Here is a 27,779-nt window from a genome sequence, read left to right as displayed (position 1 = left end):
CAGCACCAAGGTCACCCCATCTGGAGAACGTTCAACGGCCCCGGGAATATACGAACATGTTTTCAGGAAACCATTAGGTTCGGCCCTGCTGTACCACAAAACAACAGGCCCTGCATAAGCCGATGCACTCACAAAAGGAACTGTTTATCTCAAGGTAACTATTCGGGGATCAAACAATTAATCAATCATCTTGCCTGAAAACCAGGCTTAGTCTTGACACCCAACCAGATGTGGTAAACCTTATGCGGCTTCTTTCACACATTGATGGGGCCTGACTGCTGTTAGACAAGGCAGTGGTTGAGTGGTATGTTGGCATGTTAAAGCACCCTTCTCAGACGGCAGCTTTCAGGAGGGCAGACCACACTGAAGCAAACTACATTACATTACATTAATGGCATTTGGCAGACGCTCTTATCCAGAGCGACGTACAGTTGATTACACTAAGCAGGAGACAATCTTCCCCTGGAGCAATGAAGGGTTAAGGGCCTTGCTCAAGGGCCCACCGGCTGTGCAGATCTTATTGTGGCCACACCAGGATTAGAACCACCGCCCTTGCGTGTCCCGGTCATTTACCTTAACCATTACGCTACAGGCCGCCCCTACATTGTTCGTCTACAACACAAAGTCAGACGTTTGCTTCTTCCAACAAAGTGACCTTTCCTCCATTTGGCCAACACGAGTGGGGCTACCAGTCCTGCATTAGATAAATAGTTACTATTTATAGGCCATTATTTTATGGCCACATTGACGGCATATTTTCAGCAGCCATGGCCTTCTCGTTTACGATCTTTGGGCGATTCCTATCAGCTCATTCTCATGCCATACTCCATCCTGAGCAAGCAAAAGAACAATGGAAATGGAAGTCTTACCTCGTTGAGGTACATCACAGGAAATACCAGTGTCTGGACATTACCGGTTTGGCTGCAAAGGGGAAAAGATAATAATAATAATGTCAGAACTCACATTTCACCTCAATATCACACAGTGTTCCATGATCTCTAGGCCACAGGTCTCAATGTTTCTTCCACAGAAGGGGTACCATTGATCAAACAAATTCCTACACCCTGTTTATACCACAATGTGATTTATTGATATAGTGCCATGTCCATGCTCTGGCGAGATTGTAATTGCCCTATAGGGCATACAGTATGTTGGCAAAAGAAAAAATGTAGGTAAAATAAATACAGCTTATCAATATTTTTAAGATATCAAGCACAACAGACCTGTGAAATGACAGTTTAATGATTTACACACCATATGTAATATACACAACCAGCCGCATTTTATTGCCACCACAGCTTATCACCAAGTCAAGCGCATGGTTTTAAACTGGCAGTATAACATGACGCCCTTATATTTCCATGGTTTTAAACTGGCACTATAACTTATATTTCCATGGTTTTGGTAAATGGTTGGCATTTATATAGCGCCTTTATCTAAAGCGCTGTACAATTGATGCTTCTCATTCACCCATTCATACACACACACACACACCAACGGTGATTGGCTGCCATGCAAGGCACCGACCAGCTCGTCAGGAGCATTTTGGGGTTAGGTGTCTTGCTCAAGGACAATTCGACACAGCCCGGGCGGGGGATCGAACCGGCAACCCTCCAACTGCCAGACGACTGCTCTTACTGCCTGAGCCATGTCGCCCCCAGTATGGTGGGGAGAGTCTACCAAAAATGGAAGGGGAGGACGATTTAAAATCCGGGGGCCAAAACGGGGACCTGGGGGCGGGGAGCTGTGATTCCGAACTCTTTGAATCTGCCACCACGAATTCGAGAGCGAGTAGGGGGGAGGAACTGGAGAATGGAGGGTGCAGATATATCCATTATTTAACAGCCCAAAGATTAACATTCACATGCGGTACACATCTTTGGTAGCCTCTGCGATGTCTTGTGCCTTGAAAGCCAACGGCGGGGCTGTAGGACGTACCAAAAAAAAAACGGAAGCTTGGTCAAACCGCAGGGTTAACTCTGCGACATCCCCTTTCTGTCCCCACACACTACTGCCAGTCAGAACTGAACCAAAACTCATCAGGGGGCGTTCCACCACAGACAGTCATCTGAAAAAAGAGAAGATCCCCCATGGCAATTGGGCTTCCGCACCGTTGGCTAAATTTCAAATCAATCATCGCCATGTCGTTTTAAACTGGCACTATAACTTTTATTTCCATGGTTTTAAACTGGCAGTATAACACGGCACCCTTACATTACCATGGTTTTAAACTGGCACTATAACATGGAGCCCTTATATTACCATGGTTTTAAACTGGCACTATAACATGGAGCCCTTATATCACCATGGTTTTAAACTGGCACTATAACATGGAGCCCTTATATTACCATGGTTTTAAACTGGCACTATAACATGGAGCCCTTATATTACCATGGTTTTAAACTGGCACTATAAGATGGAGTCCTTACATTACCATGGTTTTAAACTGGCACTATAACATGGAGCCCTTACATTACCATGGTTTTAAACTGGCACTATAACATGGAGCCCTTACATTACCATGGTTTTAAACTGGCACTATAACATGGAGCCCTTACATTACCATGGTTTTAAACTGGCACTATAACATGCAGCCCTTATATTACCATGGTTTTAAACTGGCACTATAACATGGAGCCCTTATATCACCATGGTTTCAAACTGGCACTATAACATGGAGCCCTTATATCACCATGGTTTTAAACTGGCACTATAACATGGAGCCCTTATATTACCATGGTTTTAAACTGGCACTATAACATGGAGCCCTTATATTACCATGGTTTTAAACTGGCACTATAACATGGAGCCCTTATATTACCATGGTTTTAAACTGGCACTATAACATGGAGCCCTTATATTACCATGGTTTTAAACTGGCACTATAACATGGAGCCCTTATATCACCATGGTTTTAAACTGGCACTATATGTCAGGGTTGGGAGGTAGCACCGGTGTGGCCACCAGGGGCTTATTATTATTTTCACCTGGCCCTCATTAGTGCCAGGGGAGCCCACCTCCGGTGGGTATTTAAAGCGCTTGCTGGCATTCCGTCGGCGCTTTGGTATTCACTGTTCGCTCTGAGACCAAGCCGGTATGCACGCGGTAAGACTCTGTCTGTGATGAGTCAGGTATCGTGCAGGTTCTGGTTTTGCCGTCTCATTTAAAAAGAAATAAGAAAGAAAATATATAGGGTAAGGAGGACGCTCAGCTAGCTGGTGCTGTGTGCACGGCTGACGCCTTCCGTAAGGTTCTGTTCTGTTTCGTTTTCTTTTACCGGTCGTGTGAGCTTGCGGGTGAGGGACGTTGTCCCCGGTATCTGTATTTTTGGTTTGTGTTTTTCCTGAGCAGCGACTCAAGGTTCTTTGTTTTCTCGCCTAGTCTTTTATACTAGGTTGTTATTTTATTTTGTCCCCGGTCCGGGGTTTTGCGGTGCTCTCTTTTAGCACTCCTTTTCGTTGGGTTGTTCGCCCTGGTTTTCAAGGCTTGCTTTATTTTCTGGTAGCCGGTTTTTGGGCTGTTCCTTTTATTTTGGCCGGAGTTGTCTCCAGACATTTTCTGTTTCATATACCCTCTGGAGTTTTGTGGCGAACACGTTCGCGTGTTTGCTTTAAAGGGATTACCCTTAGTCGCTCTTGGCTCTCCGCCAGTCCCCGACCCTACACTATAACATGGCACCCTTACATTATCATGGTTTTAAACTGGCACTATAACATGGAGCCGTTATATCACCATGGTTTTAAACTGGCACTATAACATGGAGCCCTTATATTATCATGGTTTTAAACTGGCACTATAACATGGAGCCGTTATATCACCATGGTTTTAAACTGGCACTATAACATGGAGCCGTTATATCACCATGGTTTTAAACTGGCACTATAACATGGAGCCGTTATATCACCATGGTTTTAAACTGGCACTATAACATGGAGCCCTTATATCACCATGGTTTCAAACTGGCATTATAATACAGAGCCCATGCTACATGGATTATTTATATACCATGTTGGTATTCCTGACTCTACGTAATGCAGTATTCAATTGCACCCAAAATGGATCCCCTGCTCTGCCAACTACAGCAGATCACTTGGAAAAGCAGATCCTTTCCCCTGTAATATCTTGATTTAGCCAAAGACACATGTCATTCCTGAATCTGGGCCATTCCACATCTGTCTTTCCATTCTCAGAACGGACATGTTAACTTGTCTAGACAAAAATAAAAACTAAATTATAAACCTGCCAGAACCCAAACCTTCATACATATTGTGCAGTGACAATATACCTATATCCCTGTGTCTTCACTATATATATCATCATCCTAAATGTCACATACACATGAATGCCCCAACAAGAACATGATTGCATAATGGAGGTACACCAACGTGCAGCTCTTCTGAATTGACAGGAGATACATAACAATAAAAAATATTTTTTGGGGTACAGATTTCGCTTTCAAATAGCTATTATTTTGCTTTTACAACAGCTACAATGTGCCATGCATGTGTACTGTGAAAGCAAGGACAAGAAAAGCTGTAAGGTGGATGGGCAACAGTGACTCTATTACCCTCTTTCTATGTGTTATTCTTAATTAAGGGGTGTAAAAGTACCTTACAAAATAACCCAAAATAACTTACAAAAGAACCCATACTTCATCCAAAAGATAATTTTTTCAGATCCTTAGACAAAATGTAATATAAGAAAAAGGGAACCTCAGTCAACAGAAAACATTTTCTTAAATTACCATTCAATTATTGAAAAAAGTTAAAACATCTAAAAATCTTAATCTTAAAAACTGGTTGTACCAACTTTAGCAGCAATAACTGCAATCAAGCAATACTGCAATATAATTTCATATTAGTTTTTCACATCACAGTGGAGGTATTTTAGCCCACTTTTCTTGGCAGAACTGCTTTAATTCAGACACATTCATATTGGTTCAGTATACTACCAGTAAAGGAAAGTCCAGAAGAGATGAGGAAAAAAAAGTTGTTGAACTGTATCAGTGTGCAAAGGGTTACAAAGGCATTCATAGGATCTGGGACTCCACCTAACCACAGCGAGAGCCATTATCTCCAAATGGAGAATAACTGGAACAGTGGTGAATATTCTGGCTGGACCGCCATAATTCAGGGCAGTGACAACTAATCCAGCCCCACCATACTGTGGAGATTCTGAAAAAGTGTGCACAGCTTCTGAAATTACATTGGACGAATGTCCGAAAAAAGCACGTTATGCTAGCTGACATCAAAAGAGATGTTGGTGTAAGGTGTAAGATTTCACTCAGTGTTTAAGCATACCCTAGTCAACTGTATACCAAGAGACACAAAACGACTCTCATCCTCATAAAACAACATTCCCATCGTGTCAGGGGTACAATAGGAAGTGCTTCGCAATCTGGGTTTAGCCAAGAGGATGTAAAGTGTGGTAAAGGAAATGTCTGTTTAAAATATCTAAAAGCAGAAGTTTTGAATGGAAAATTGCCAATTGTGACTCCTCTTGTCTATGAAGCAGATTGCATGAGAAAGAAGCACTGGATCGGAAGATAAGTTTCGCATTTGGCCATGCATTTTAGGAGACTGGACTGTAAGTTTAAATTGGGTGTCCAAAATCCTGGTTAAAAAGGGTGTTTATGGTGTAATTTTGCCAGACAACTAAATGTGAATTTGATAAATACGAATTTGTATATCATAATTTGCTATGTAAGGTTTTAAAAGTGAATGCTGAAATATGAATTTCAAAAGTTCTATGGATCCCCTTGCAATTTAAATTTTGTAAATTTCAGTTTCAGTTCAGTCAAAAGCTGAATTTGAAAGTTGTAATCTCTATTCAACCTTTCAACTGTCAAAAAGCCACTATTGCTGTTAAATAATACTTCACAAACACTAAGACAGGGCTTAACCCTCAACCCATAGCAGCCATACTCTTTATTTTAATTAATGCATTGAATGTGTACCTTTTTCACATGCCAGGAAAATAACATTTCTCAATGCTCATGTATAAAAAATCTGATAAGCACGGGCCATTTCAAATTGAAAGGAATAAAGTTCAGAGATAACATAGTCAAAATTAAAAATTAATTGCAATACCAATCTACTAATACTAATAAATCTTGAGATTTGTCACTGCAGCACAAATTAATCAATCTAAAACCTATAAACAATTTACAACCTTTGTGTTCACCCTTAACGGCCCAATACTTCACTGCTTCGCTGAATGATACGAATGCCGATTTATTACACAGAAGAAAGACACATCCAAAAACAATTATCAAGTCTAATGGCTTCTCTAAAATTAACGCCTGCCAAGTAAAAGCAATTATTAGCTGTTCAGACAAATCCTTAAATCCTTAAATGCATGTCAAATTGGGTTTTTGTGTTAGAATGGAGATTTGTGAGTTTCTTGCTCAATTAGTTGAGCCAATCTACATTGTCATACTGCTTGCTTGATAGGAAACCATTCACAGCTCAGATAACAAAATGCAAGTAGACCCATAAATCAGATCAGATTTTCTAGATAAGACTTCATATAAATCACTTGAAATTTAAGTATGCAAAACTACATCTTTCAAATGAATTAAACCTTTTTGTTTGAAAATTACATTTATACCGACAACAATTATTGCAACTACATGTAATGTGCATGGGAAGTTAAAGTTAAAATTTCTAACGGTTAAGTGAGGAATTGCAGCAACACCCTCAAACCACAACATCCCCACTCCCTTCTCTGTGAATGTGCTGACGTTGAACGTTGCTCCAGGAGAGGATTTGTTGTTGAAATTATTTATTCATGTGATTATTTCATTATTAATTGCTTATCATATTATTAATTGCTTATCCTTTACTAATTGCTTATACTATTATTGGCTGCTTATGCTGGAGTGATCCAGAGCATACACACTTATTAAAGTATCATAACTTGCTTTGTGCTAATGAATATTATTTTCTGTAACTGTGTGAGTTGAGATGTCTCTCCCTTTCTGTACTGTGGGCCTCCAAGGCTACGGAAAAACTGTGTGTTCTGCATTATCTCATCTTGGTGCCTGAGAGCCTACGGGACCAAAAACATACGTCCTCGCCATGGAGGCTACCGTGGAGATTGTCCCCCCCCTAGACATCGGGAGTGAAAACAAGATAAGATACATTTCTCACGCGTAGGGAATGCGCAGGTGCGCAGGCCCCTGCGTATCCATCGTGGGAACGTTTTTGAGGACACATATCTGCATAAGCAGCACCTTGAAGGGGGGAGATATGAATAAACAAACTGTTGTAAGGAGAAGAGTGGTGGATTGTCTTTGAATATTGATAATTGGGAATGTTTAATCATTTTGGGGCGTACATTTGTTGCGCTCCACGCATACATATATCCAGACAAAGGAGTGAAATCTTTGTCCTTGTTTTTGCATGTAACTTGGACCCTATGTGCATAGTAAAGATTGGATTTTATTTACTGTCTCTGTCTCTGAGTGTTTTCTTTCAGGAATAAATTAAAATTCCCACCACATTGGGGGCTCGTCCGGGATACCAATATCCCACCTGTACTCCCTGGAGAATCAGCGCTGACTGCAAACCGTGCACGGGTCGTCTGCGAGACGATATAGCTAAAGACCTCAGCCGGAGCGAGTCAAGGCTCTTTGGGCTAGGGGAGGAGCGGGCGGGTGAGTGACGGTATCCCTGAATTCGGCTTCGGTGTTTATGTGAGACAGAGAGAGTAAAACGAAAAAAAACGAAACAAAAAAAAACCTAACAGTAACACTAACACACTAACAGTAAAGGGGGGTGTTGTTGTAACTGTTGTAAAGACTGTTGTGGGACAGATGACGTGACTTTGACTATGACTGGGGAGAGTGTGGAGCGTCGGCATAATGGTTTGGGGAAATGGGAATCATTTTGGGTAAAGGAATTTGGTTTTAGTGGACTGCTGAAGCCTGCCCATACGAATAAACTTATGCGTGATATAATGAGGCAGGCAGGTGATGACAAAAAGTTGTTAAAAAAGTTTGGTTAGGAAGCAGCACTTCATTGGCATGAAGAAGCTGAGCGGCTCCGAGATACGAATCCAAATTTAAATTGGTTACCCCGACTTCTGCTACAGCTCTATGGTTTTATTACACCGATGAGTTAGCAGTGGCATCATTACAGTTGTCGCCGGACGATCACGGTGGATATCGGAGTGGGACACATATTTCACTAGGGAAAGCTCCGTCTAAGCACTGGAAAGATATGGGAGCAGTTGTACGTTCTGCACAGAGGGCACAGAACTGGGAGCATATCTGTGATTCTCCGATAACATTGTACTCGCCTGAACTAAAAATTACTGCAATACCACTACAATGGAATTTGCACGCCACACGGGTCCGTCTTACGGGGGAAGTCGATTTAAGTAATCCGATGTGAGAAAAAACACGCCTCACTCTAGAACAAGAGGAACTGCTGAGTGACGTGTTATACGTGAATTATTCGATAAAGGGGTAATTGTGTCTTGCCCAAATTCTCCATGTAACACGCCTCTTTTTCCAGTCCGTAAAGCGAACGGAGAATGGAGATTAGTGCAGGATTTACAAGCAGTAAATGCAGCGGTAATTCCAAAGGCTCCTGTCACACCGGGCCCCAATACTATTTTAAATGATATGTGACCGCAATCTGCTCATTTTTCTGTGATTGACATTTCAAATGCTTTCTTTTCTGCGCCCATTCACCCAGATTCTCAATTTTGGTCTGCGTTTAGATTTCAGCGAAAGACATATACATATACGCGCTGTCCGCAGGGATATGTGGAATCACCAGCGATATTTACGCAAGCAATGGAGGCAAACATAGCAAAATTTACTCCCCCTCAAGGGAGCCAAATTATAATACATGTACGGCGTACGGTGGAACAATGTAAAAGAGATACTTTGGCATGTTTGAAATTTTTAGCCTCACAAGGTAAACAAAAGCAAATTGCAACTGTGGCAGGAAACAGTTCAATATTTGGGCCATAACATTTCAAAAACGGGAAAGACTATATTGCCTGAGCGACAACTGGCAATAGCCCTGATGCCGAAACCTAGAACTAAAAAGGACATGATGTCACTTTTGGGCACTGTAAATTTCTGCCGGAGCTGGATTCCTGACTATGCACACATTGTGCAGCCACTGTTAGATTTGATATATGCCGTCCCTATGGCAGCCTCAGACGCCATCGTGGGTTTGGTGTCGCTGTTCGCTCTGTCACCAAGCTGGTAAAGCACACGGTAGACTCAGTGATTATAGGAGTCAGGTATTGTGCTGGTTTGGGTTTTCGAATTAATTTAAAAGAGAATAAGGTAAGGAAGGTGTTCTGCTCGCTAGTGTGGTGTACACTGCGAACGCCTTCCTATAGGTTCTTTTGGTTTTCGGCTCGTGTGAGCCTGTGGGTGAGGGACGTTGTCCCCGGTATGTAGTTTGTGCGTTTTCCGGAGCTGCGACTCACGGTTGTTTATTTTGCTTACCTAGTCTTTTATACTAGGTTGTTATTTTGGGATCGCCTTGCAGCGCTCGCCTTTTAGCACTCATTTTGGTTGGGTTATTCACCCTGGTTTTTTAAGGGTTGCTTTATTTTCCAAAGCCGTTTTTTGGGGTGGTTCCATATTGCTGCTCATTTGGTACATGGACAGTGCCATGTATCAAGAGAAGGGATGAGAGGGGTAATAGATCAAAGTTACTATCCCATTGGACTCACCACTTACTTAAAAAACTTTTCTAAGAAATGCCCAACATGACAAAGTTATAATACACAGGGTGTGATGGACTTTATACATCTAACACCGTGTGAAGGGAAGAGATATGTATTGGTAATGATATGACCTTTCTCTAAATGGGTAGAAGCTTTCCCAGCCACATCTATAGATGCAATCACAGTAGCAAAATGTCTGAGTAGAGAAATCATTCCTAGGTGGGGGATTCCAAAGGCATTATATAGTGATAATGGGCCAGAATTTAGGAATGAAGTCTTGACCCGCCTAGGTTACTAATAAGAGTGAGATTCAAAATGTGCTTCCTCCCAGATTGCCAGCGGAGCTGCCACCAGGAGAGATTAAGCCTGGAGATTGGATCCTGGTGCGAAGTGTCGGTAAAAAGAAAAAGTGGAGCGAACCGACGTGGAAGGGTTCATATCAAGTGCTCCTGACCACACCTACTGCAGTGAGAATCCAGGAGAGAGAGACGTGGATACATCAGTCACACTGTAAGGTAGTATATGCCAACCTCGCCTAAGGCTAGAAGATATCTGGGGGCGAATGATTACCAAGCTGAATCAGGAAATCCTGCACACATATGTGCTACTAACTCATGGTGGAGATATGCAAATAGATCAGCACATTCTGCAAACCGCACTGAATGTTATGTGTGCACACAATTGCCGGCCTCTATATCTACACCCAGGCTAGAGGTGATACAAGTCGCAGCGCCTACGCGAAGTGTGAATGATACAGTAAAGTGCGCTATTGCGGCATCCACTGCTCGTAGTACATTAACATCAATGGATCCCAGTACACCCCCACTCGACCTGATAATGGATTCTGGTTTAAAATATTGTACCGATAAAGATGGATATCTGAAATTGGGGAATATGACTTCTAACATTCCACTCACGGTAGTCCAGTATAAATCGGGGCAGAAGTTTTGGCGTTGTGTCAAAGGAAATGGCACTGAATTTGTGGGAGTAACCCAGGGTTGTCAGGGGAAATGACAGATTTTCTGTGGATATCCGCTCGTAACCGAACAGTCCTTTTCCACCGGTAGAGAGAACAGTCCAAATGGCACGCTATGTAACTCATCGGCACCGCATTGGAATGGGACGAGAGCCGTGGACAGTTGGTATTGGTTGTGTGGACATCGGATATATGTGGCATTACCACCGAACTGGGGAGGGGCATGGGCTTCTGTACAATTGAGAGATCACACGTACATTGTGAGCGCGCATGAGACCACTCGGGGGAGGCGAGACGCCAGTGCGCCTCATGATTCTACCTGGGGCACCAATGTCCCAGATGACGCAAAGTTGTGGACAACCGGACAGAAGGTAGCCCTCGCTCTATTTCCTTGGACAGGGGTGGGGAAGATAATGCTACGTTTGGAGAATGTGAATTACCGTTTAAGTGCACTTATAAATGAGACCAGCAACATAACTAGAAGCATACAGCGACAGTTGACTGCCTTACGGCTAATGACACTGCAAAATCGGGTGGTGCTGGACCTGTTGACGGCGGTACAGGGGGGAGTGTGTCATATCGTCGGAGCCTCGTGTTGCACTTACATACCAGCAAATGATGAGAAAGGCAGAGAAATAGATCAAGCTTTGCAGCGCTTAAAAGATCTGTCGGATGCACAACAAAACGACTATGTATATGATAACTCCTCGTGGCAGTGGCTCATTTCTGGGGGGAGGAAAGCAGCAATAACATCTGTACTGACCCTCATAGTAACAGGATTCGCAGTACTGTTCTTCTGCAGCTGCTGTGGGGTTCCCATAATTAAAGGATTGATATCAAAAATGTTGAGTGCTAACCCGCAATATCAGATGTTTGTGTTACAGGACGTCAATGAAGTGACCGCTCCATCTGACACGTCGGAGAAATCATACCAAGATGCGATAGGATTAAGTGACCGGTTTCAACAATAAAGTCTTCCTGTGGATGAAACGCATGTCGAAAATTGAGAGAAGTGGCATGTTAGCGGATAATCAATTAAAAAGAGAAGGGAAATGTTGTTGAAATTATATATTCATGTGATTATTTCATTATTAATTGCTTATCATATTATTAATTGCTTATCCTTTACTAATTGCTTATACTATTATTGGTTGCTTATGCTGGAGTGATCCAGAGCATACACACTTGTTAAAGTATCATAACTTGCTTTGTGCTAATGAATATTATTTTCTGTAACTGTGTGAGTTGAGATGTCTCTCCCTTTCTGTACTGTGGGCCTCCAAGGCTACGGAAAAACTGTATGCTCTGCATTATCTCATCTTGGTGCCTGAGAGCCTACGGGACCAAAAACATACGTCCTCGCCATGGAGGCTACCGTGGAGATTGTCCCCCCCCCTAGACATCGGGAGTGAAAACAAGATAAGATACATTTCTCACGCGTAGGGAATGCGCAGGTGCGCAGGCCCCTGCGTATCCATCGTGGGAACGTTTTTGAGGACACATATCTGCATAAGCAGCACCTTGAAGGGGGGAGATATGAATAAACAAACTGTTGTAAGGAGAAGAGTGGTGGATTGTCTTTGAATATTGATAATTGGGAATGTTTAATCATTTTGGGGCGTACATTTGTTGCGCTCCACGCATACATATATCCAGACAAAGGAGTGAAATCTCTGTCCTTGTTTTTGCATGTAACTTGGACCCTATGCGCATAGTAAAGATTGGATTTTATTTACTGTCTCTGTCTCTGAGTGTTTTCTTACAGGAATAAATTAAAATTCCCACCACAGGATTGTCTAATCAACTGTACTGGATAAGAGAGTCTGCCAAATGGCATTAAAGAATATACTGCGTCTGAGAGAGGAAGTGTGCTGTCAGTTCCTTCAACTGAACACCCACTTTTATTCCACAATAACGGACAACCACCCCTTCCCCAAACCCTTGTACAGAGATGTATCATATTGGCAAGAGCCAGTAACATTAGGTCATAGCTTGCCAACAAATACGGATGTACTATCAGCGGGAGAGAAATACATCCCACTGCACTATAAATCTGGTGGACAGGACAAACACAAACAAGCACTGAATAATAACCCACAAGGCCCTGCACACTAATCACAGTGGGAAAGCCAGTGTCAGATCACAAGAATAACAAATGTCCAGCCAAGTGCAAATCTGAACAGTCCATAAACAAAACATAAAAGCTTACATAACAGCCAATATCACTGCATGAAGTGTTCTGGATGGCCTGGTGATTTTACTGTAGATGCAGTGCTCTACCCCCTTATGAGGTTCTCTCACTGCAGTAAAGTGTGGGACTTTCTAGTCATTTACCTGCCCTCTACCAAGAAAAAAAACGATAGCAGCTAGATTGCTTTATTTAGAATGGTTTATTTAGAATGTGCAGCTTCCATTAGCTGTTATAACCTAATTACTCAATCTTCCTTTGACTTGAATCTAAAGTGGCTTTTGCATCAAAATAAAAATATCCATAGATAAACACAGAGAAACCCTGCTAATCTGCTACCTCCCTCATTCTAGTGGAAGACACATGCCTTGTATATCTGCCAGATGCCATGTTGGTCTCATTATAAACGCGTGGCTTAGAGGGCAAAGGCTTTTTCCACAACGGATTCCCATTTGACACAGTTCTCATTCCCACCCACCATTTCCTGACATCATGGCAGCTGTTGGGACACCATGACTCCATACTACATCCGATATCGCACACTACACACGATGTATGTACACTATCATTCGATGTACATACGGCTGCTTTAGTATAAAATCTAAGATGGACTGTCGGACTACTTACATCACAGAACGCTGCTGTAGAATATTGCTGAACTCTCTGAATACGTTAAGTACAGTGCGCGTTGAAGACGGCAGCTTCATTTACAGGTTCATGAGTTTATGTGACTTTGTGTAAGGAAAAGAAAGGATTTAAAAACGGAAATACGTCCATTGATTTTCACTAGGTTCCACTAAGCATAGTTATAGGTACTTCAAATTGTTCACCACATTCTGGGCTTTGGTTTGAACAGCACCCTCCTGGTTGCCAGGGTCATGACTGAGCACAAGGTACTGCAGGATACTTGGCTTCAGTGTTCACACACTCATGACCATCAATCTCACTGACCTATTGCTCCCCATCTCTGATCATAAAGCTGTCATGTTTGAGGTCCCTGCTCAGCTATATAGGAAAAAACCTCAACGCACCATCACATTTCGAAAATATTAAAAACATTAACAATGCTGATCTCATCAGTCTGATCACCTCGCACCCCACCCCTGACCCACTCTCATCTACCAACTGGTCACCCATTACAATGCCTGTCTCTCCTCCTCACTGGACACTTTAGCCCCTCTTAAGGCACGTACTGTCTCTTTTAACCACTCTGCGCCCTGGTTTACCCCACAACTCCGTCTTCTAAAAACTGCAGGGCGCCGTCTAGACAGACTATCCAAGAGAACTGGTTTAACCGTCCACTCCCAAGCCTACTCTGACCATATTAACTTCTACAGAAATGCCCTCACAGCGGCCAAAAGCTCCTACTACTCCAATATCATCAACAGTGAGAGAGCCAATTCCAAAACCCTCTTCTCTACAGTGAAACGCCTCCTTCAAAATTGATGACATCCATAAACAGCTGTGCCTGTCACCCCCACCGACTGCCCTGCCCTCCTGGATGTCCACCCCCATGGACGCCCCATATCAAAGCTGTCTCTCCACCTTCACTCCAGTCACTGAGGAGACTATAACCAAAATGATTACCACAGCCAAGTCCTCCACCTGCCAGTTGGACCCTCTGCCTACCACTCTGGTTAAAGCTGCACTCCCTGCCCTCTCCCCACTGCTCACCCAGATTATAAACTCATCCCTGGTTTCTGGCTCTGTTCCTCCCTCACTAAAATTGGCTGCCATTACACCAATACCCAAAAAATCTGGTGTAGATTTTAACAATCTAAACAATTTCTGTCCCATTTCCAACCTCCCATTTGTGTCAAAAGTACTTGAACGTGTTGTGACAGCCCAACTTCAAACTCACCTGGATTCAAATAACCTCCTTGAACCCTTCCAATCTGGCTTCCGACCAAAACATAGTACAGAGACTGCCCTTGTCAAGATCACAAACGACCTCCTCCGTGCTGCAGACTCTGGACTTCTCACCATCCTCATCCTCCTCGACCTCAGCGCTGCTTTTAACACCACCTCCCACCCACTCCTTCTGGAGCGCCTAGCAACCCTGGGGGTCACCGGTACTGTGCTAGCCAGGCTAACATCCTACCTGACGGGGAGACAAGAGTTTGTCAAGCTAAAACACCATAGGTCCAGGTCAGCTGCAGTTACCCATGGTGTACCTCAGGGGTCACTGCTTGGTCCATTATTGTTCAACATTTACCTCCTCCCCCTTGGCCGTATCATGCATTATCATCACATCAACTTTCACTGTTATGCAGACGATACGCAACTCTATATCTCAACCAGGCCCTCTGTCCCCTTGCCCCCCCCGTCCCTCCTCAGCTGTCTACATGACATTAAAACCTGGATGACAAAAACCTCCTTCAACTGAACGGCAATAAAACTGAAATCATGCTCATTGGTTCAAAATCCACATAGTCCAAAACACCCAGCTTCCTGACAACCATTGATGGTTTCCCTGTCCCCCTGTCAACACAAGCCTTGGCATCATCCTGGACAATACTTTATCCTTTGGTCCCCACATAAAAACTGCCTTTTTTCACTTACGCAATATCTCCCAACTCCGCCCCTCACTCTCCCACACCAGTGCTGAAACTCTAATCCATGCCTTTGTCACCTCCCGCCTGGATTACTGCAACAGCATCCTCTCAGGACTCCCCACCAAACTCACCAACAAAATTATACAAAATTCTGCTGCCCGAATCCACACCCGCACAAAATCTCATGAGCACATCACACCTATCCTCACTCAGCTACACTGGTTACCAGTTCAACAGCACATTGATTTCAAGATCCTCCTACTCACATACAAGGCTTTGAACACCACCCGACTCTCTACTATGGGTGCTCGAGCATTCAGCCCTACAGCACCCAGGATCTGGAACTCTCTACCCATACACATCCGCCATGCAGACTCACTGTCATCTTTCAAAAAACTTCTCAAAACTCATCTGTTTACTCTTGCATACCCCTGACTGTTTCCTTCCCTTTACATGTTCTTGTGTCTATCTCTGTCTGCTGTCTGTTTGTTTGATATGAATTGTATGTTCATTGTAAATTGTTTTTAATTGGATATATTGTATCATGTTTTCTTTTTTCTTGATGATTTTAAATTGGATATTTTGTATCATGTTTTTACCATGCTTATTTTGTATTTTGCACAATGTAAGGTCACCTTGAGTGTCTAGAAAGGCGCCACTTCAAATAAAATGTATTATTACTATTAATATTATGATATTTCACCAAATGTAGTGTGACATCTGGGTAGTTTTAGCAGCTATGCTTTTGGACATTCTAATGCTATTTTGACACGCAAAATAGTACAATAGTTTGCGATTTCGAACTTCAGACTTTTTGCCTATGTGTCACATGGCCAAGGACGGGGGAGGGGAGGGCAAGGAAGGCAGAAGCAGCAAGCATCCCCTGACTAAGCCAAGAAGTCATTTCCTTCTGGAAAAGATGACTTGTTGCTCAGTGCTCAGTGTTGTAAATGCCATGCGAGCATGTTTGTGTCCGCTTTCGGCAATCGGGGCAGTTCAAAGGTCACAGACCTTTGGGTGCCACCCCCAAACTTCCACATGTCACTTTACAGCACTGTATTAAAGGAGCCAAAGGTCATTTGGTCATTAATTGGCACACCTACTAAAGTGTGTAGGGTACACACATTGTTTTTCTCTTAGCCACTAGTTAGCCACATTCTTTCAAACAGGTTTGATTGAGACATATGCAATATTTTTAAAAAAAATAACCATGAAAGCAAGAATGTTCCAGAGATACACAGCCAGAATTGACTAGAATTTCATTATAGTATTTTACTGGGACAAATGTCGAACATGCGTGTATACTGTCCTTATGTGGCTTTCTTTGTTGACTACTACTTTAACGTGAAAGATTACGCAACGTGAAAAATTACACACATTTTTACGAAGTGCATTCCAATTGTGTCTTAAAGTGCTCACTGAGTGTAGTTTTTTAAGAAATTAATTGCTAAAAGGTACGTAGATGAGAATCAGGGAAAACATAAGCTTGGGCCAGGAAACAGATTATGGTTTGGCTTTTAGTGCGATTTAAAAAATAAAAAGCTTACCTGAAAACAGGAATTTTCTCAACATAGACATTCACTTGCAGTCGCTTTGCTGCCCTCAGAAGAATCCCTGTGAGCTGAGGAGAGATTATTTTCAGACGATGCACATTATCTGCTGTACATTGTACAGAGACCATCACTGGGCACAGATAAAGATTAACCAACCTAAAACATAGATTCAAAACCAATGGCTGGTGTTGTTTAATATTACATAAGAAACAAATGAAGAAATATAAAATAAGGAGAGATCATTCAAATATACACTCACTGAGCAATTTATTAGTATTCAAGTGATTATCTAATCTGCCAATCATGTGGCAGCAGTGTAGATACGGGTCAGGGGCTTCAGTTAATGTTCATATCAACTATTAGAATGGGGGGAAAAATGTGATCTAAGTGACTTTGACCATGGAATGATTATTGGTGCCAGACAGCGTGGTCTGAGTATCTCAGAAACTGCTGATATCCTGGGGTTTCAATGCACAACAGTCTCTAGAGTTCTCTCTGCAGAGAATGGTGCAGAAAACAAAAAACATCCAGTGAGCAGCAGTTCTGCGGGCAAAAACACCTTGTTAATGAGAGAGGTCAGAGGAGAAGGGCCAGACTGCTCAAAGCTGACAGAAAGGTGACAGTAATGTCAATAACCATACATTACAACAGTGGTGTGTAGAAGAGCATCTCTGAACACACAAAGTGGATGCAACAGCAGAAGACCAATAAGCCTAAAAAAATAATATAGAATAAAAATAAAAAAAGTGTAATAAATACCTAATAAAGTGCTCAATGAGTGTATACTGTATGTGTACAAACAGCTCTGCACTGCCCTCTACTGGCAGCTTTAACGGTCACAGCATACAGCAAATACCACAAACATAAAAAGTGTTAATATAGTATATCAAAATACAATCACCATTAAAACAGCAGCATACTTCATTACAGTTAAGCTACAGAATGCTTAATTAAGGCAAGAGACGAGAGTTAATGTGGTCTGCTGGAATCTAAGGCAGCTGTTCTTTTATGATTAAGAATGCAACTTGCATCTGAAGGCTCTAAAAATGTTGATCTGAATTAAATAACGCCACATACACCCTCAACACAGCGTGCAGTTCATTAATCCATTAACAAGTAAAATGAATGAATAAAGAGACTACTCTGAACAATATTTTAACCAAGAAATGGCCACATGACCAAAAGCCAATCAATAGATTTTAATTGATTGACTGGGTAACTGAAAAATTGACTAATATTCCAATATTCCAATACACACCGACTCCAATAATTTGAAATAAAGATGACTTTTGTTCCAGATGGTTTTCAGCTCTTTGGTTATTAACCACCGGATTACTCATTATGAGTACTGTATATGGGTGATACTAAACGACTCTAAACTTAGCCGGACATGCAGAAGGAAAAACAGTAATGGATTCATCAGGGACTGCCAAATGCACCACCATAATAAATCAACAGGAACAGCTGAGTTATTACCGTGACCTGACAATCGGTCATCAGCGCTTATCTTCGGTACTTCTGTCCTTGGTACAACCCAAATTACAACAACACCACTATAAACTGCAGCTTATCAAATACAGGACTTCAGACCAACAGGCCTGCCTTGCGTCTTGAGGAGAAACAGAAGTCTGACTTTGACTACTTAGTTAGTTAATCTCCTTACTTTCTAAGGTCCTACAACAGCTCATCTGTAACATAAGAGTGGAGATACTGAGTTTTATTACAAACATCCAAACTCTGAAGTAGAATCCAAAAAAACGATAAGATTGATTGTATTTATTAAAAACCACATTCACTTGAATGAGGGCACACAGCTCAGTAAGTCACCATATCCTTTTTCTCTATTTAAAAAAAGTTCAAATATTCCTGTAAGTAAAAGTTTTCCACAGTTTGCCCTAAATTAATGAAGGGCCATTATTAAGCTACCCCTCTTTGAGTGAGGAGGGCATAGACTAAATGAATGAGCTCACAGCCCTTTTCACTCCTTACACGATGGGCCAGGTCTTGTGCACCAAGGACTGCAGGTTCTAACATGGCCGGACACTTTTTCCACTGTCATTTTAATTAACTGTGTTCTAAAACACCTGATATTTTAACACTTGTTAATCAAAATGTACAGCAGGTCAAATAAAAAACAGATCAACATTGCATTTTGCACTGACAATTGTATTGAAAATTGGAATATTTAAGGTTTGTTATATTGTATGACACTCCTAGTGTCATACAAAGTGTAGCGGTCCTGTAGCACCCTCTAATGGTGAATATTTCAAAACACAAAACAGCATCTGAGCCACACTTACTGGGTTGATATCAAGGGCAGTCTCGTGGTACTCTTTTTTTGGTCTCATTCCAAAAATGTCAAGAACAAACTTCTCATCAGCCTGGTAGAAATGTGGAGAGGACATTATAATCGGCGCACCTGCGTACAAAAAGAAAGAATAAGATGGCTCTGCATGAATATACCGTTACCGATGGTTACCAACGTACAGGGAATTAAATAAATGTATGTTCTGTATAGAGTTACAAAACAGGCTGGTTTGGTAACATCTTTATACAGTTTCAGCATTTTATCACATCCATCGCCCTTCAGATTAGGCCCCTTTTCAGGAATTAGCTTTCCAATCTGTACCGGGTAGGGGCGGTCTGTAGCGTAGCGGTTAAGGTAAATGACTGGGACATGCAAGGTCGGTGGTTCTAATCCTGGTGTAGCCACAATAAGATCTGCACAGCCGTTGGGCCCTTGAGCAAGGCCCTTAAGCCTGCATTGCTCCAGGGGAGGACTTGCATATGCAAAGTACACAAAACATACAGATATTATACATTACATTGAGGTTATATCCAATTATAATTTAATACGTAATATAAAAATAAAGGCCTATTCTTCCTCCACAAACTTGTTCAAGTGAATACTGGAACAACAGTATGTACCAGACAAACAAGGGCCTATCCATAATGGGCCCCAGACACAGAGGCACATAACATACAGACTAAAAAACCACAAACAGACAACAGCCTTTTACATGTTATTTACATGCATGAGAGGAGCAGCATGCATTCAGCCATAAGGAGTTCTGTAGGCAGGTCTTAACTTGTCGATGCACCCGTGCTCACTGGTAAATAACCTTTAAGTTTTCCCCATTAGTGATGATTCTATCATGTTGTTTGATCTGATGTTAATTGTTTACATTGATCACAGGACTCTGGGAAAAGCAGTAATATGTTATTAAATTAAACTGAGACCACGCGCGTGACAGCACTCAAGCAGTACGCAGCTAATAGAGCCTCCTCTGGCACTGCCATAGATGTCGGAGAACTTGTTGACCGACTAGCTCTAGCACCTGGGCCCTTTAGGCAGCCCAGTGTAAATACAAAATGTATGCGGGGGGGGGAGTGGGACACTTCAAACAGGTTTGTGGTTTAATCACTTACTTTATTTTTTTTTTTACTTTATTTTATTACTTTGCATCTACTGTTGTTCTTCTTCCGGGTGTTGCGTGAGCGGTACAGTAAGTTGTAGACTCATTTCTCGTCCGCAGACACCCATAACGTCACAGGCAAGAATGTAACCATTAAAATGTGCTGACCAATATTGCAGACATTGCTTATTACTTATTAACCAAGCTATAGCCCTGTTATTCATATTCACGATGTGGCGCTAACACTCTCCAGTTTAACGTAAGCTGATCCATGTTGGTGGTTGAGGTTGCCTCGCTGTGTGAAACAACAGTTTGGGGGGGCGGAGAAAGAAAAGAAAGGCTGTGAAGTCGTTTTATCTTCACAGACGGCCTCTCACCTTGCTTACAGACGCTGACGTTGAGCAGACCTGACGCCAGGCACTTCCCCGCGGGCACACAGAAGCCAGTGTTAGCGGGGTTCACACTGACGTTGGCAAACACCGCACTGGGGGGCACAAACCTGTAGGCCGGGATTCCCCTCACGCTGAGGTCCTTCTCATACTGGGCGTAAATGGACCTGCATCCAAAGCAGAGGAAAGCCGTTGAAAATGTGGACATTTTGAAAGTGCTGTTTGTTTGGGGAAAGATGATGCCAACGGCTGAAAATAAACACCAAACCCAGACGACTGCACCCTGTCTGTGTCCGGTTTGACTTTGTGGTCTATATTGCTGAATGCACATGCTTTTCTGCCCTTGAAATGGACGCTTACATCTGTATCCTGCATGTGATGGGGACACTGTGCTGTAGGAGACGCCGTCTTTCGGATGAGACGTTAAACCGAGGTCCTGACTCACTGTGGTCATTAAAGACCCCCTGACACTCTTTGCAAAGAGCAGGGGGGTTCCACGGTGTCTTGGCTAAATTCCCAACCGTGGCTCCTTCAACCTGCCACCTAATCATCCCCTGATTCAATTGGCAAAAACATTGCTCTCTCCCTCTCCACTTCAGCTGGTGTGTGGTGAGTGTTCTGGCGCAAAATGGTGTTACACATTGCTGGTGGTTGAGGCGAGTTTCACCCTTATCACTGGAAGTGCTTTGAGTGTGTAGGAAAGCGCTATATAAATTCAATGGCCAATGCTCAAATGCTCCCGAGGGTAATTTCAATCTGCCATTTTGTCTGACCCACAGATTTTACACCTCCAAAGGTTTGGGACCCAGAACTGGGTGGTGTTAACCCTTTCAGTCCTAAGAGTGCCATCTCTCAACCTTATACCTTTTCAACCAATCAAAATGAGTGCTACACTACTGTTTTGAGCACCTATTAAAACTACACTAAATTTTCTCAATTGTCTGAAATTTGTGTGTGTGTGTGTGTGTGTGTGTGTTTATAAGAGCTCAAAAGCTTATGAACACGAGGGTGAGAAAATAATGTGAGCCCAGCATCCCTCAGCATACAGAAGATCATAATCAATCATAATAATCATCATCACGTGTGGAAAATACTGCTGTTAGAAGAGGGAGGTAGTGGGAAAAAAACATTTGCAACATAAAGCCAGATCAGATCAATCTAATATCACAGCCTACCAGCAAAGTTACATCTGGCTGAAATCGGAATCACTTCCAAAACCTTTCCAGCAAAAGTTAGCAATGTCCTGAAAACACAGATATACAGCATCATAAAACAGCCCATTAAAGGGCTTTCATTTTGCTCCCACATCTGAAGAATAATGGTGACATGACACCGCATGAAAATAAATACTACGGGGTAGTTTTGTAAGCCTAGTCCTAGACTAGATTCAATTTTCAATGGAGATTCTCCATAGAAAACTCAATTTGGCCGAGGGCTGAACTTAATCTGTCTGTGAAACTGGCCAAATATTTGACTAACTTTATATTATTATTTAGTATTATTTTAATGGTCTGCTTTCAACTATAGCCGAGACGGAGCCAGTCCCTTTGATTGGTGCATATTCTACCCCATTTCACAACACATCACACCCAATTCCACAACACATCACACCCCATTCCACAACATATCATACACCATTCCACAACACATCACACCCCATTCCACAACACATCACACCCCATTCCACAACAAATCACACCCCATTCCACAACATATCACACCCAATTCCACAACACATCACACCCCATTCCACAACATATCATACACCATTTCACAACATATCACACCCAATTCCACAACATATCACACCCCATTCCACAACATATCATACACCATTCCACAACATATCATATATCATACCCAATTCCACAACATATCACACCCAATTCCACAACATATCATACACCATTTCACAACATATCACACCCAATTCCACAACATATCACACCCCATTCCACAACATATCATATATCATACCCAATTCCACAACATATCACACCTCATTCCGCAACATATCAAGTCCCATTCTCCCCCAGAGACTTAGGCCAGTCCCTTTTCAGTCCTAGATAGATGCACATCAGATTACTGCCGCCTTACAAACCTGCAAAGATCTGAGGAGAACATAAACAGACTCTCATCCTTAGTGATGATTGGGTGAAAGGAGGCTCCATTAGTGCCATTGATCATGTTGCATTGGTCAGAGGACCACCATTCCAGAGAACTGCAAACAGGAAACACAAACAGAGATAAGGGAAAAGCTGACATGGTTACTCACTCTCAAGTCTTTTTTTGGTTATTCTCTCAGAAATGATTAAATCAGCCCTGCTGTGAATTAAGATGTCAATTCAGCACTGAACGTTAATAATTATATTACTATACATACTTAATGTATACTTCACTTGTTTCTACCACTAATGTATAATGTTCATGCGGAAGTGGTGACCCATGGTATTCAATGGAAATACACGCCTTTGTGGGGTAGTCTCAGAAGAATAAAATTTAACAGCAGTGACTGACTCATAAGTATTGCTGAACTCCCCCTTAAAGTTAGGGATAATGCAGACAGAACCTAAATTTCTAGGCACAAGTACCACAAAAAGGAAATAAATGAAAAGGTTGAAATTAAAAGTTTTCGACTATACTATATAGCATAAAAAAAAGTCATATATATATATTTTTGAGATTACCTGTTACCCTTCCACTCAGCCACTCTGGCGAAGTCTTTGTAGTTTGCTTTTCCGGTGAAGAACTCATACTCCCCGTCCTCTGTGGCGTTCATCTGAATGTGAGAGGGTACGACCAGCATGAACACTGCTCCTTAGTAAGTGCATACTTCCAGGAAGCATAGTTTACCAGCATATCAGATATAATCCACAGATATTTGTTCTAATATCAATATTGTTCTTTGTTCTTATATCAATATTGGGGAGCGACATTGGCTCAGGCGGTAAGAGCAGTCGTCTGGCAGTCAGAGGGTTGCCGGTTCGATCCCGCCCTGGGTGTCCCTGAGCAAGACACCTAATCCCCAAATGCCCCTGACGAGCCAGTTGGTGCCTTGCATGGCAGCCAATCGCCATTAGTGTGTGAGTGTGTGTATGAATGGGTGAATGAGAAGCATCAATTGTACAACGCTTTGGATAAAGGCACTATAGAAATGCCAACCATTCACCATGGTATGGTACCACAGTGACCTCTCAGGCAAAAAAAAAGATGTACTTGAACTGCATAATCTCAGTTTTTATTTAAGGGAATTCTTTCTACAATTTGGTCTCACCATGTTGTAATTATAGCAATTTGTACACATACCCCCTTCCCCCCAATTCCAGGGCACCATAATGTTTGGGACACATTACTGTTAACGTAAATGAAAGGAGCCATGTTTAGCACTTTTATATATCCTATGCTTACAATGACTACTAGAGGTCTGTGAGCCATATACATGTCCAGGTTCTTCTCTGGTGATGCTCTGCCAGGCCTGTACTGCAGCCATATTCAGCTCCTGTGTGTTACAGCGGCTAGGTAGCTTAAAGAGCTTTTTTTTTTTTTTTTTTTTAAGCTGTGAACATGTTTGCATGCCTTCATAGGCATAAAGTAAACTCATGGTGTTCCGTACACCAAGTCAGCTCACAATGTTCTGAACTTTCATGATGAGTAAGTAATCACTTCCAGATCAGCTTTGGTTTGTGTTTGTGTGTGTGTGTGTGTGTGTGTGTGTGTGTAAATTCCTTCCGTTTTCATAAAAACTTGATAAGAGACATGTACGCGATGAGTCTCAGCATACAGTGACGAGGTGACATTGTTCACGCAAGAACACACATTGATTATATAGACTGTACCAATGTTTAATGAATGTTAAGATTAACCAGAAGCTTGTTCAAAATTTTATAGAGATTTACGTGCACATCAGAGTGCAAAACGGTAGTAGTTGTGCTTCAGGTGCTGCTCGGAACATTGTGAGCTGGCAGATCTTTCGATCACAGGGATTTTATGCATTGTCGTTTTCTCTCTATTGGTCCAACTCGCATCAATAAAAGTGTTTTAGTGCCTGGGATAGCCAATAAGCGACCATAATCATAAACCACATTCCTCAGGAGAGAAGCTACCATTGAACTAACATTACCTTCGGGTGGAAGCGGCCGCTTCTCCGTGTTCTGGTGGGTACACCGTGAGTCTATGTTATGGCCTACCAGGCCCTTTGCTATTACTGAGTGTGCCAGTGCCCTCTATCGTCTTAAGGATTTTCCAAACAGTTTATTTGGGTCTAAGGTTTGGACTATTTCTCTAACAGTTTTTCTTATTTCTCAATCTCATAATGGCTTCCTTGACTTTCAATGGCACAACACTGGTCCTCATGTTGACAAACACAGACTCCAAAGACATTCAAAAGCCTAGACTCAAGACTAGAAACTGAAAGCTCTCTTATACCTGAAGGAAATGACTGAACACACCTGACAAATCAGAAACACCTATGAAGCCATTTGGCCCAAATATTATTAGAATTGAATAGAATTTTCTTTGTGTCTAACAGTGACCACTTCCGCAATTTTCACTCACCTTATAGAAGAGACCAAAATGAGGATCTAGCGTTTTCTCAAAACGAGTCAAATCTTTTAGCAAGGGATCTTCATAGCCCCAGAGAATTTCTCCAACAGTGCGTGTCATGAAGAGGCCTTCGTTTTTAGACTTCATTAGTGCCGAGATTATGTTCCTGATGATGACTTTGTCCTTAAACATTTCCATCACAGTCTGGGAAAGAAGAAAACCTCTTACAAGTCCTTGCAAGAATGATCTGCACAAATACTGAATGCAATATTATACTAATAAGGTATAAATGATAAATAAGTACTGAAATCATCAGCCATTAATCACTAAGTACTGGTTATTAATATATGAAATGACTGGTTCTATCATGCCGGAGACAACAATACACAATTCAGAATTTACAGGCAGGGGGTACTGTAGGACTCACAGTACCCCCTGTAATTTCCCAATGTACATTTTTTCCTATGAATTTCACCAGAGGACTACAGTTTTGCTCGACGCACTGAACTCCTACCACTGCTGGAATGTTCACAGTTCTGATGAGGTCATCCTCAGGTCCTATGGACATGTTGGCATCAAACACATAACTCTTGGGATTGACAGCAGACACTCTGGTTCCATTCTCGGAAAAGCTCACTCGCTCCATTGGACGGAATTCTCTGCAGGGGGGGGAATGATTTTGAGTTATATAAATTCTGTAGTAGTAGTAATGCTATATAATAATACTAATAATTAAGTTGTTTTTGTTGTTCTTTTTATTATCGTTCTCAAATGCACTGTAGATACAAATCAGTAAAGATAGATTTTCTGTAAGGGGATTATGGAACGCATGATATGGACAACATGACACAAGTCTCATGGGTCTAAGAGTAAAATAATACTGACCAGGAAAGACCCTGGAACACATAATAGCACTGCATTTTGGTGTCTAAGATGGCCTCTGTCCTAGTGACTGACTTTTGGCACAGTGACACCTTAGTCATAGGACCAGTCAACACACATCTAGCTGCTGATTCAGTGATAATCCCTGTGGTCTGGAATTGAACCCTGGCCATGGAAAGTAGAGCAGCACACAATTTTCATCACATTACATTATTGGCATTTGGCAGACACTCTTATCCAGAGCGACATACAGTTGATTAGACTAAGCAGAAGACAACCCTCCCCTGGAGCAATGCAGGGTTAAGGGCCTTGCTCAAACAGCTGTGCGGATCTTATTGTGGCTACACTGACCGGGATTAGAACCACCGACGTTGTGTGTCCCAGTCATTTACCTTAACCACTACACTACAGGCTCAATACATTAGAATGTTCCGGGGAGGGAGAGTTTTAGTCTACAAGGCCTCCACTGATTTACTGAGCACTACTGACTCCTTTGACCAATCAGCCAAACGTGGCTTGCATGTGCCAGAAGTGGACGATTTATTAACTCACAGAACCCGTTTTTACCTGTAAGTGTAAGGGCCAACCTCAAACACTGCTGGACGATCTCCTTTCAGCACCTCGTCAGAATTGGTAACGTTGAAGAAGTAAAATTGCATATACACAGGGGGAGGTGGATTCTCCCAAGCCATAAATGCATCAGTGCCATTTTTCAAAACAATTTCCTGCAGAGCAAAGACAACTTGATCACTAAATGTACACATGCTGTACCAAAACCAGCCTGGCCAGTCAATCTCACGTCGCATGTAAATTAAGCGTACATAAACTTAGATTCCAATTCTCACATTTTCGTGGAACACAAAATATGGAGGTCACTTGAAATCCATTCGATTCCCTGCTTTACTGCGCCGTCGTACATTTGAGTAATCTGAGTAAGGTGATTTATCATACTTGTATCGACTCCAGGTAATCTAGTTTCGGTAGCAACCAAGCTAACGTTAGCCAATTTAGATCCACATCAACCTACCTATCAGTCTTGTTTTGAAGTTCTTAGATTGTGTGCCTGTTTAACAGCTGCTGTCTAACTCTGTTCTTTGTTCTTAAAGAACAAAAACAGGACCTCAGAAACACATTTTGTGCAAGCAGTTGCCCAACTTACCTCCTTTACCCTCGAGTACAGTGCGTTTTGAAACACTTGCGACAACACCAAGGCGATGCCTGCAATTATTAAGACAACTGATAACGCTCCAGTGCTGTATGTACAACATGATTTAATAAACATTTTACTTTAAAACAACCGACCAAAGCTTTGAACAGTGACGTTCAATTATCTAAAATGAACTGGAATGACAATACTGCAGCCTTGCAGTTCCTGTCAAGCGAATGGTGTCACTGATTACAAAGATTTTTCATCGGAAAAACGTCTAATTCCGGCTTCCTTTCGTGTTGAGTTTATGCCTGAACTTGCAGTGTTTGGGCCTGAGTGGAGATCTCGTTATTTTGGAAAATCTGTGCTACTTGTCACGTGATGCTTATGGTCAGTCTCTACTGATGTGTATATCTCATAGATCGACTGACGGTG

At 42.1% G+C, this 27,779-nt stretch overlaps 1 protein-coding gene across 1 annotated transcript in view; it reads right to left on the bottom strand.

Annotated features, from left to right (window-relative positions):
• Window positions 1-27,568, bottom strand: part of scarb2c (scavenger receptor class B, member 2c) — a 30,784-nt gene extending 3,216 nt beyond the window's left edge. The window contains exons 1-10 of the mRNA XM_061263780.1: window positions 27,357-27,568; window positions 26,765-26,922; window positions 25,830-25,974; window positions 25,328-25,519; window positions 23,461-23,552; window positions 22,875-22,994; window positions 20,762-20,940; window positions 19,269-19,387; window positions 16,963-17,036; window positions 870-921 (exon numbers count right to left, since the gene is read on the bottom strand). Coding sequence (XP_061119764.1) covers window positions 870-921; window positions 16,963-17,036; window positions 19,269-19,387; window positions 20,762-20,940; window positions 22,875-22,994; window positions 23,461-23,552; window positions 25,328-25,519; window positions 25,830-25,974; window positions 26,765-26,922; window positions 27,357-27,479 — 1,254 coding nt within the window. The 5' untranslated portion in view covers window positions 27,480-27,568. The remainder of the gene's footprint in view (window positions 1-869; window positions 922-16,962; window positions 17,037-19,268; window positions 19,388-20,761; window positions 20,941-22,874; window positions 22,995-23,460; window positions 23,553-25,327; window positions 25,520-25,829; window positions 25,975-26,764; window positions 26,923-27,356) is intronic.
• Window positions 27,569-27,779: the final 211 nt, after the last annotated feature.

This window comes from Conger conger, chromosome 12, assembly GCF_963514075.1.
Source record: "Conger conger chromosome 12, fConCon1.1, whole genome shotgun sequence".
Classification (NCBI taxonomy): domain Eukaryota; kingdom Metazoa; phylum Chordata; class Actinopteri; order Anguilliformes; family Congridae; genus Conger; species Conger conger.
This window is presented reverse-complemented; position numbering and strand designations above follow the sequence as displayed.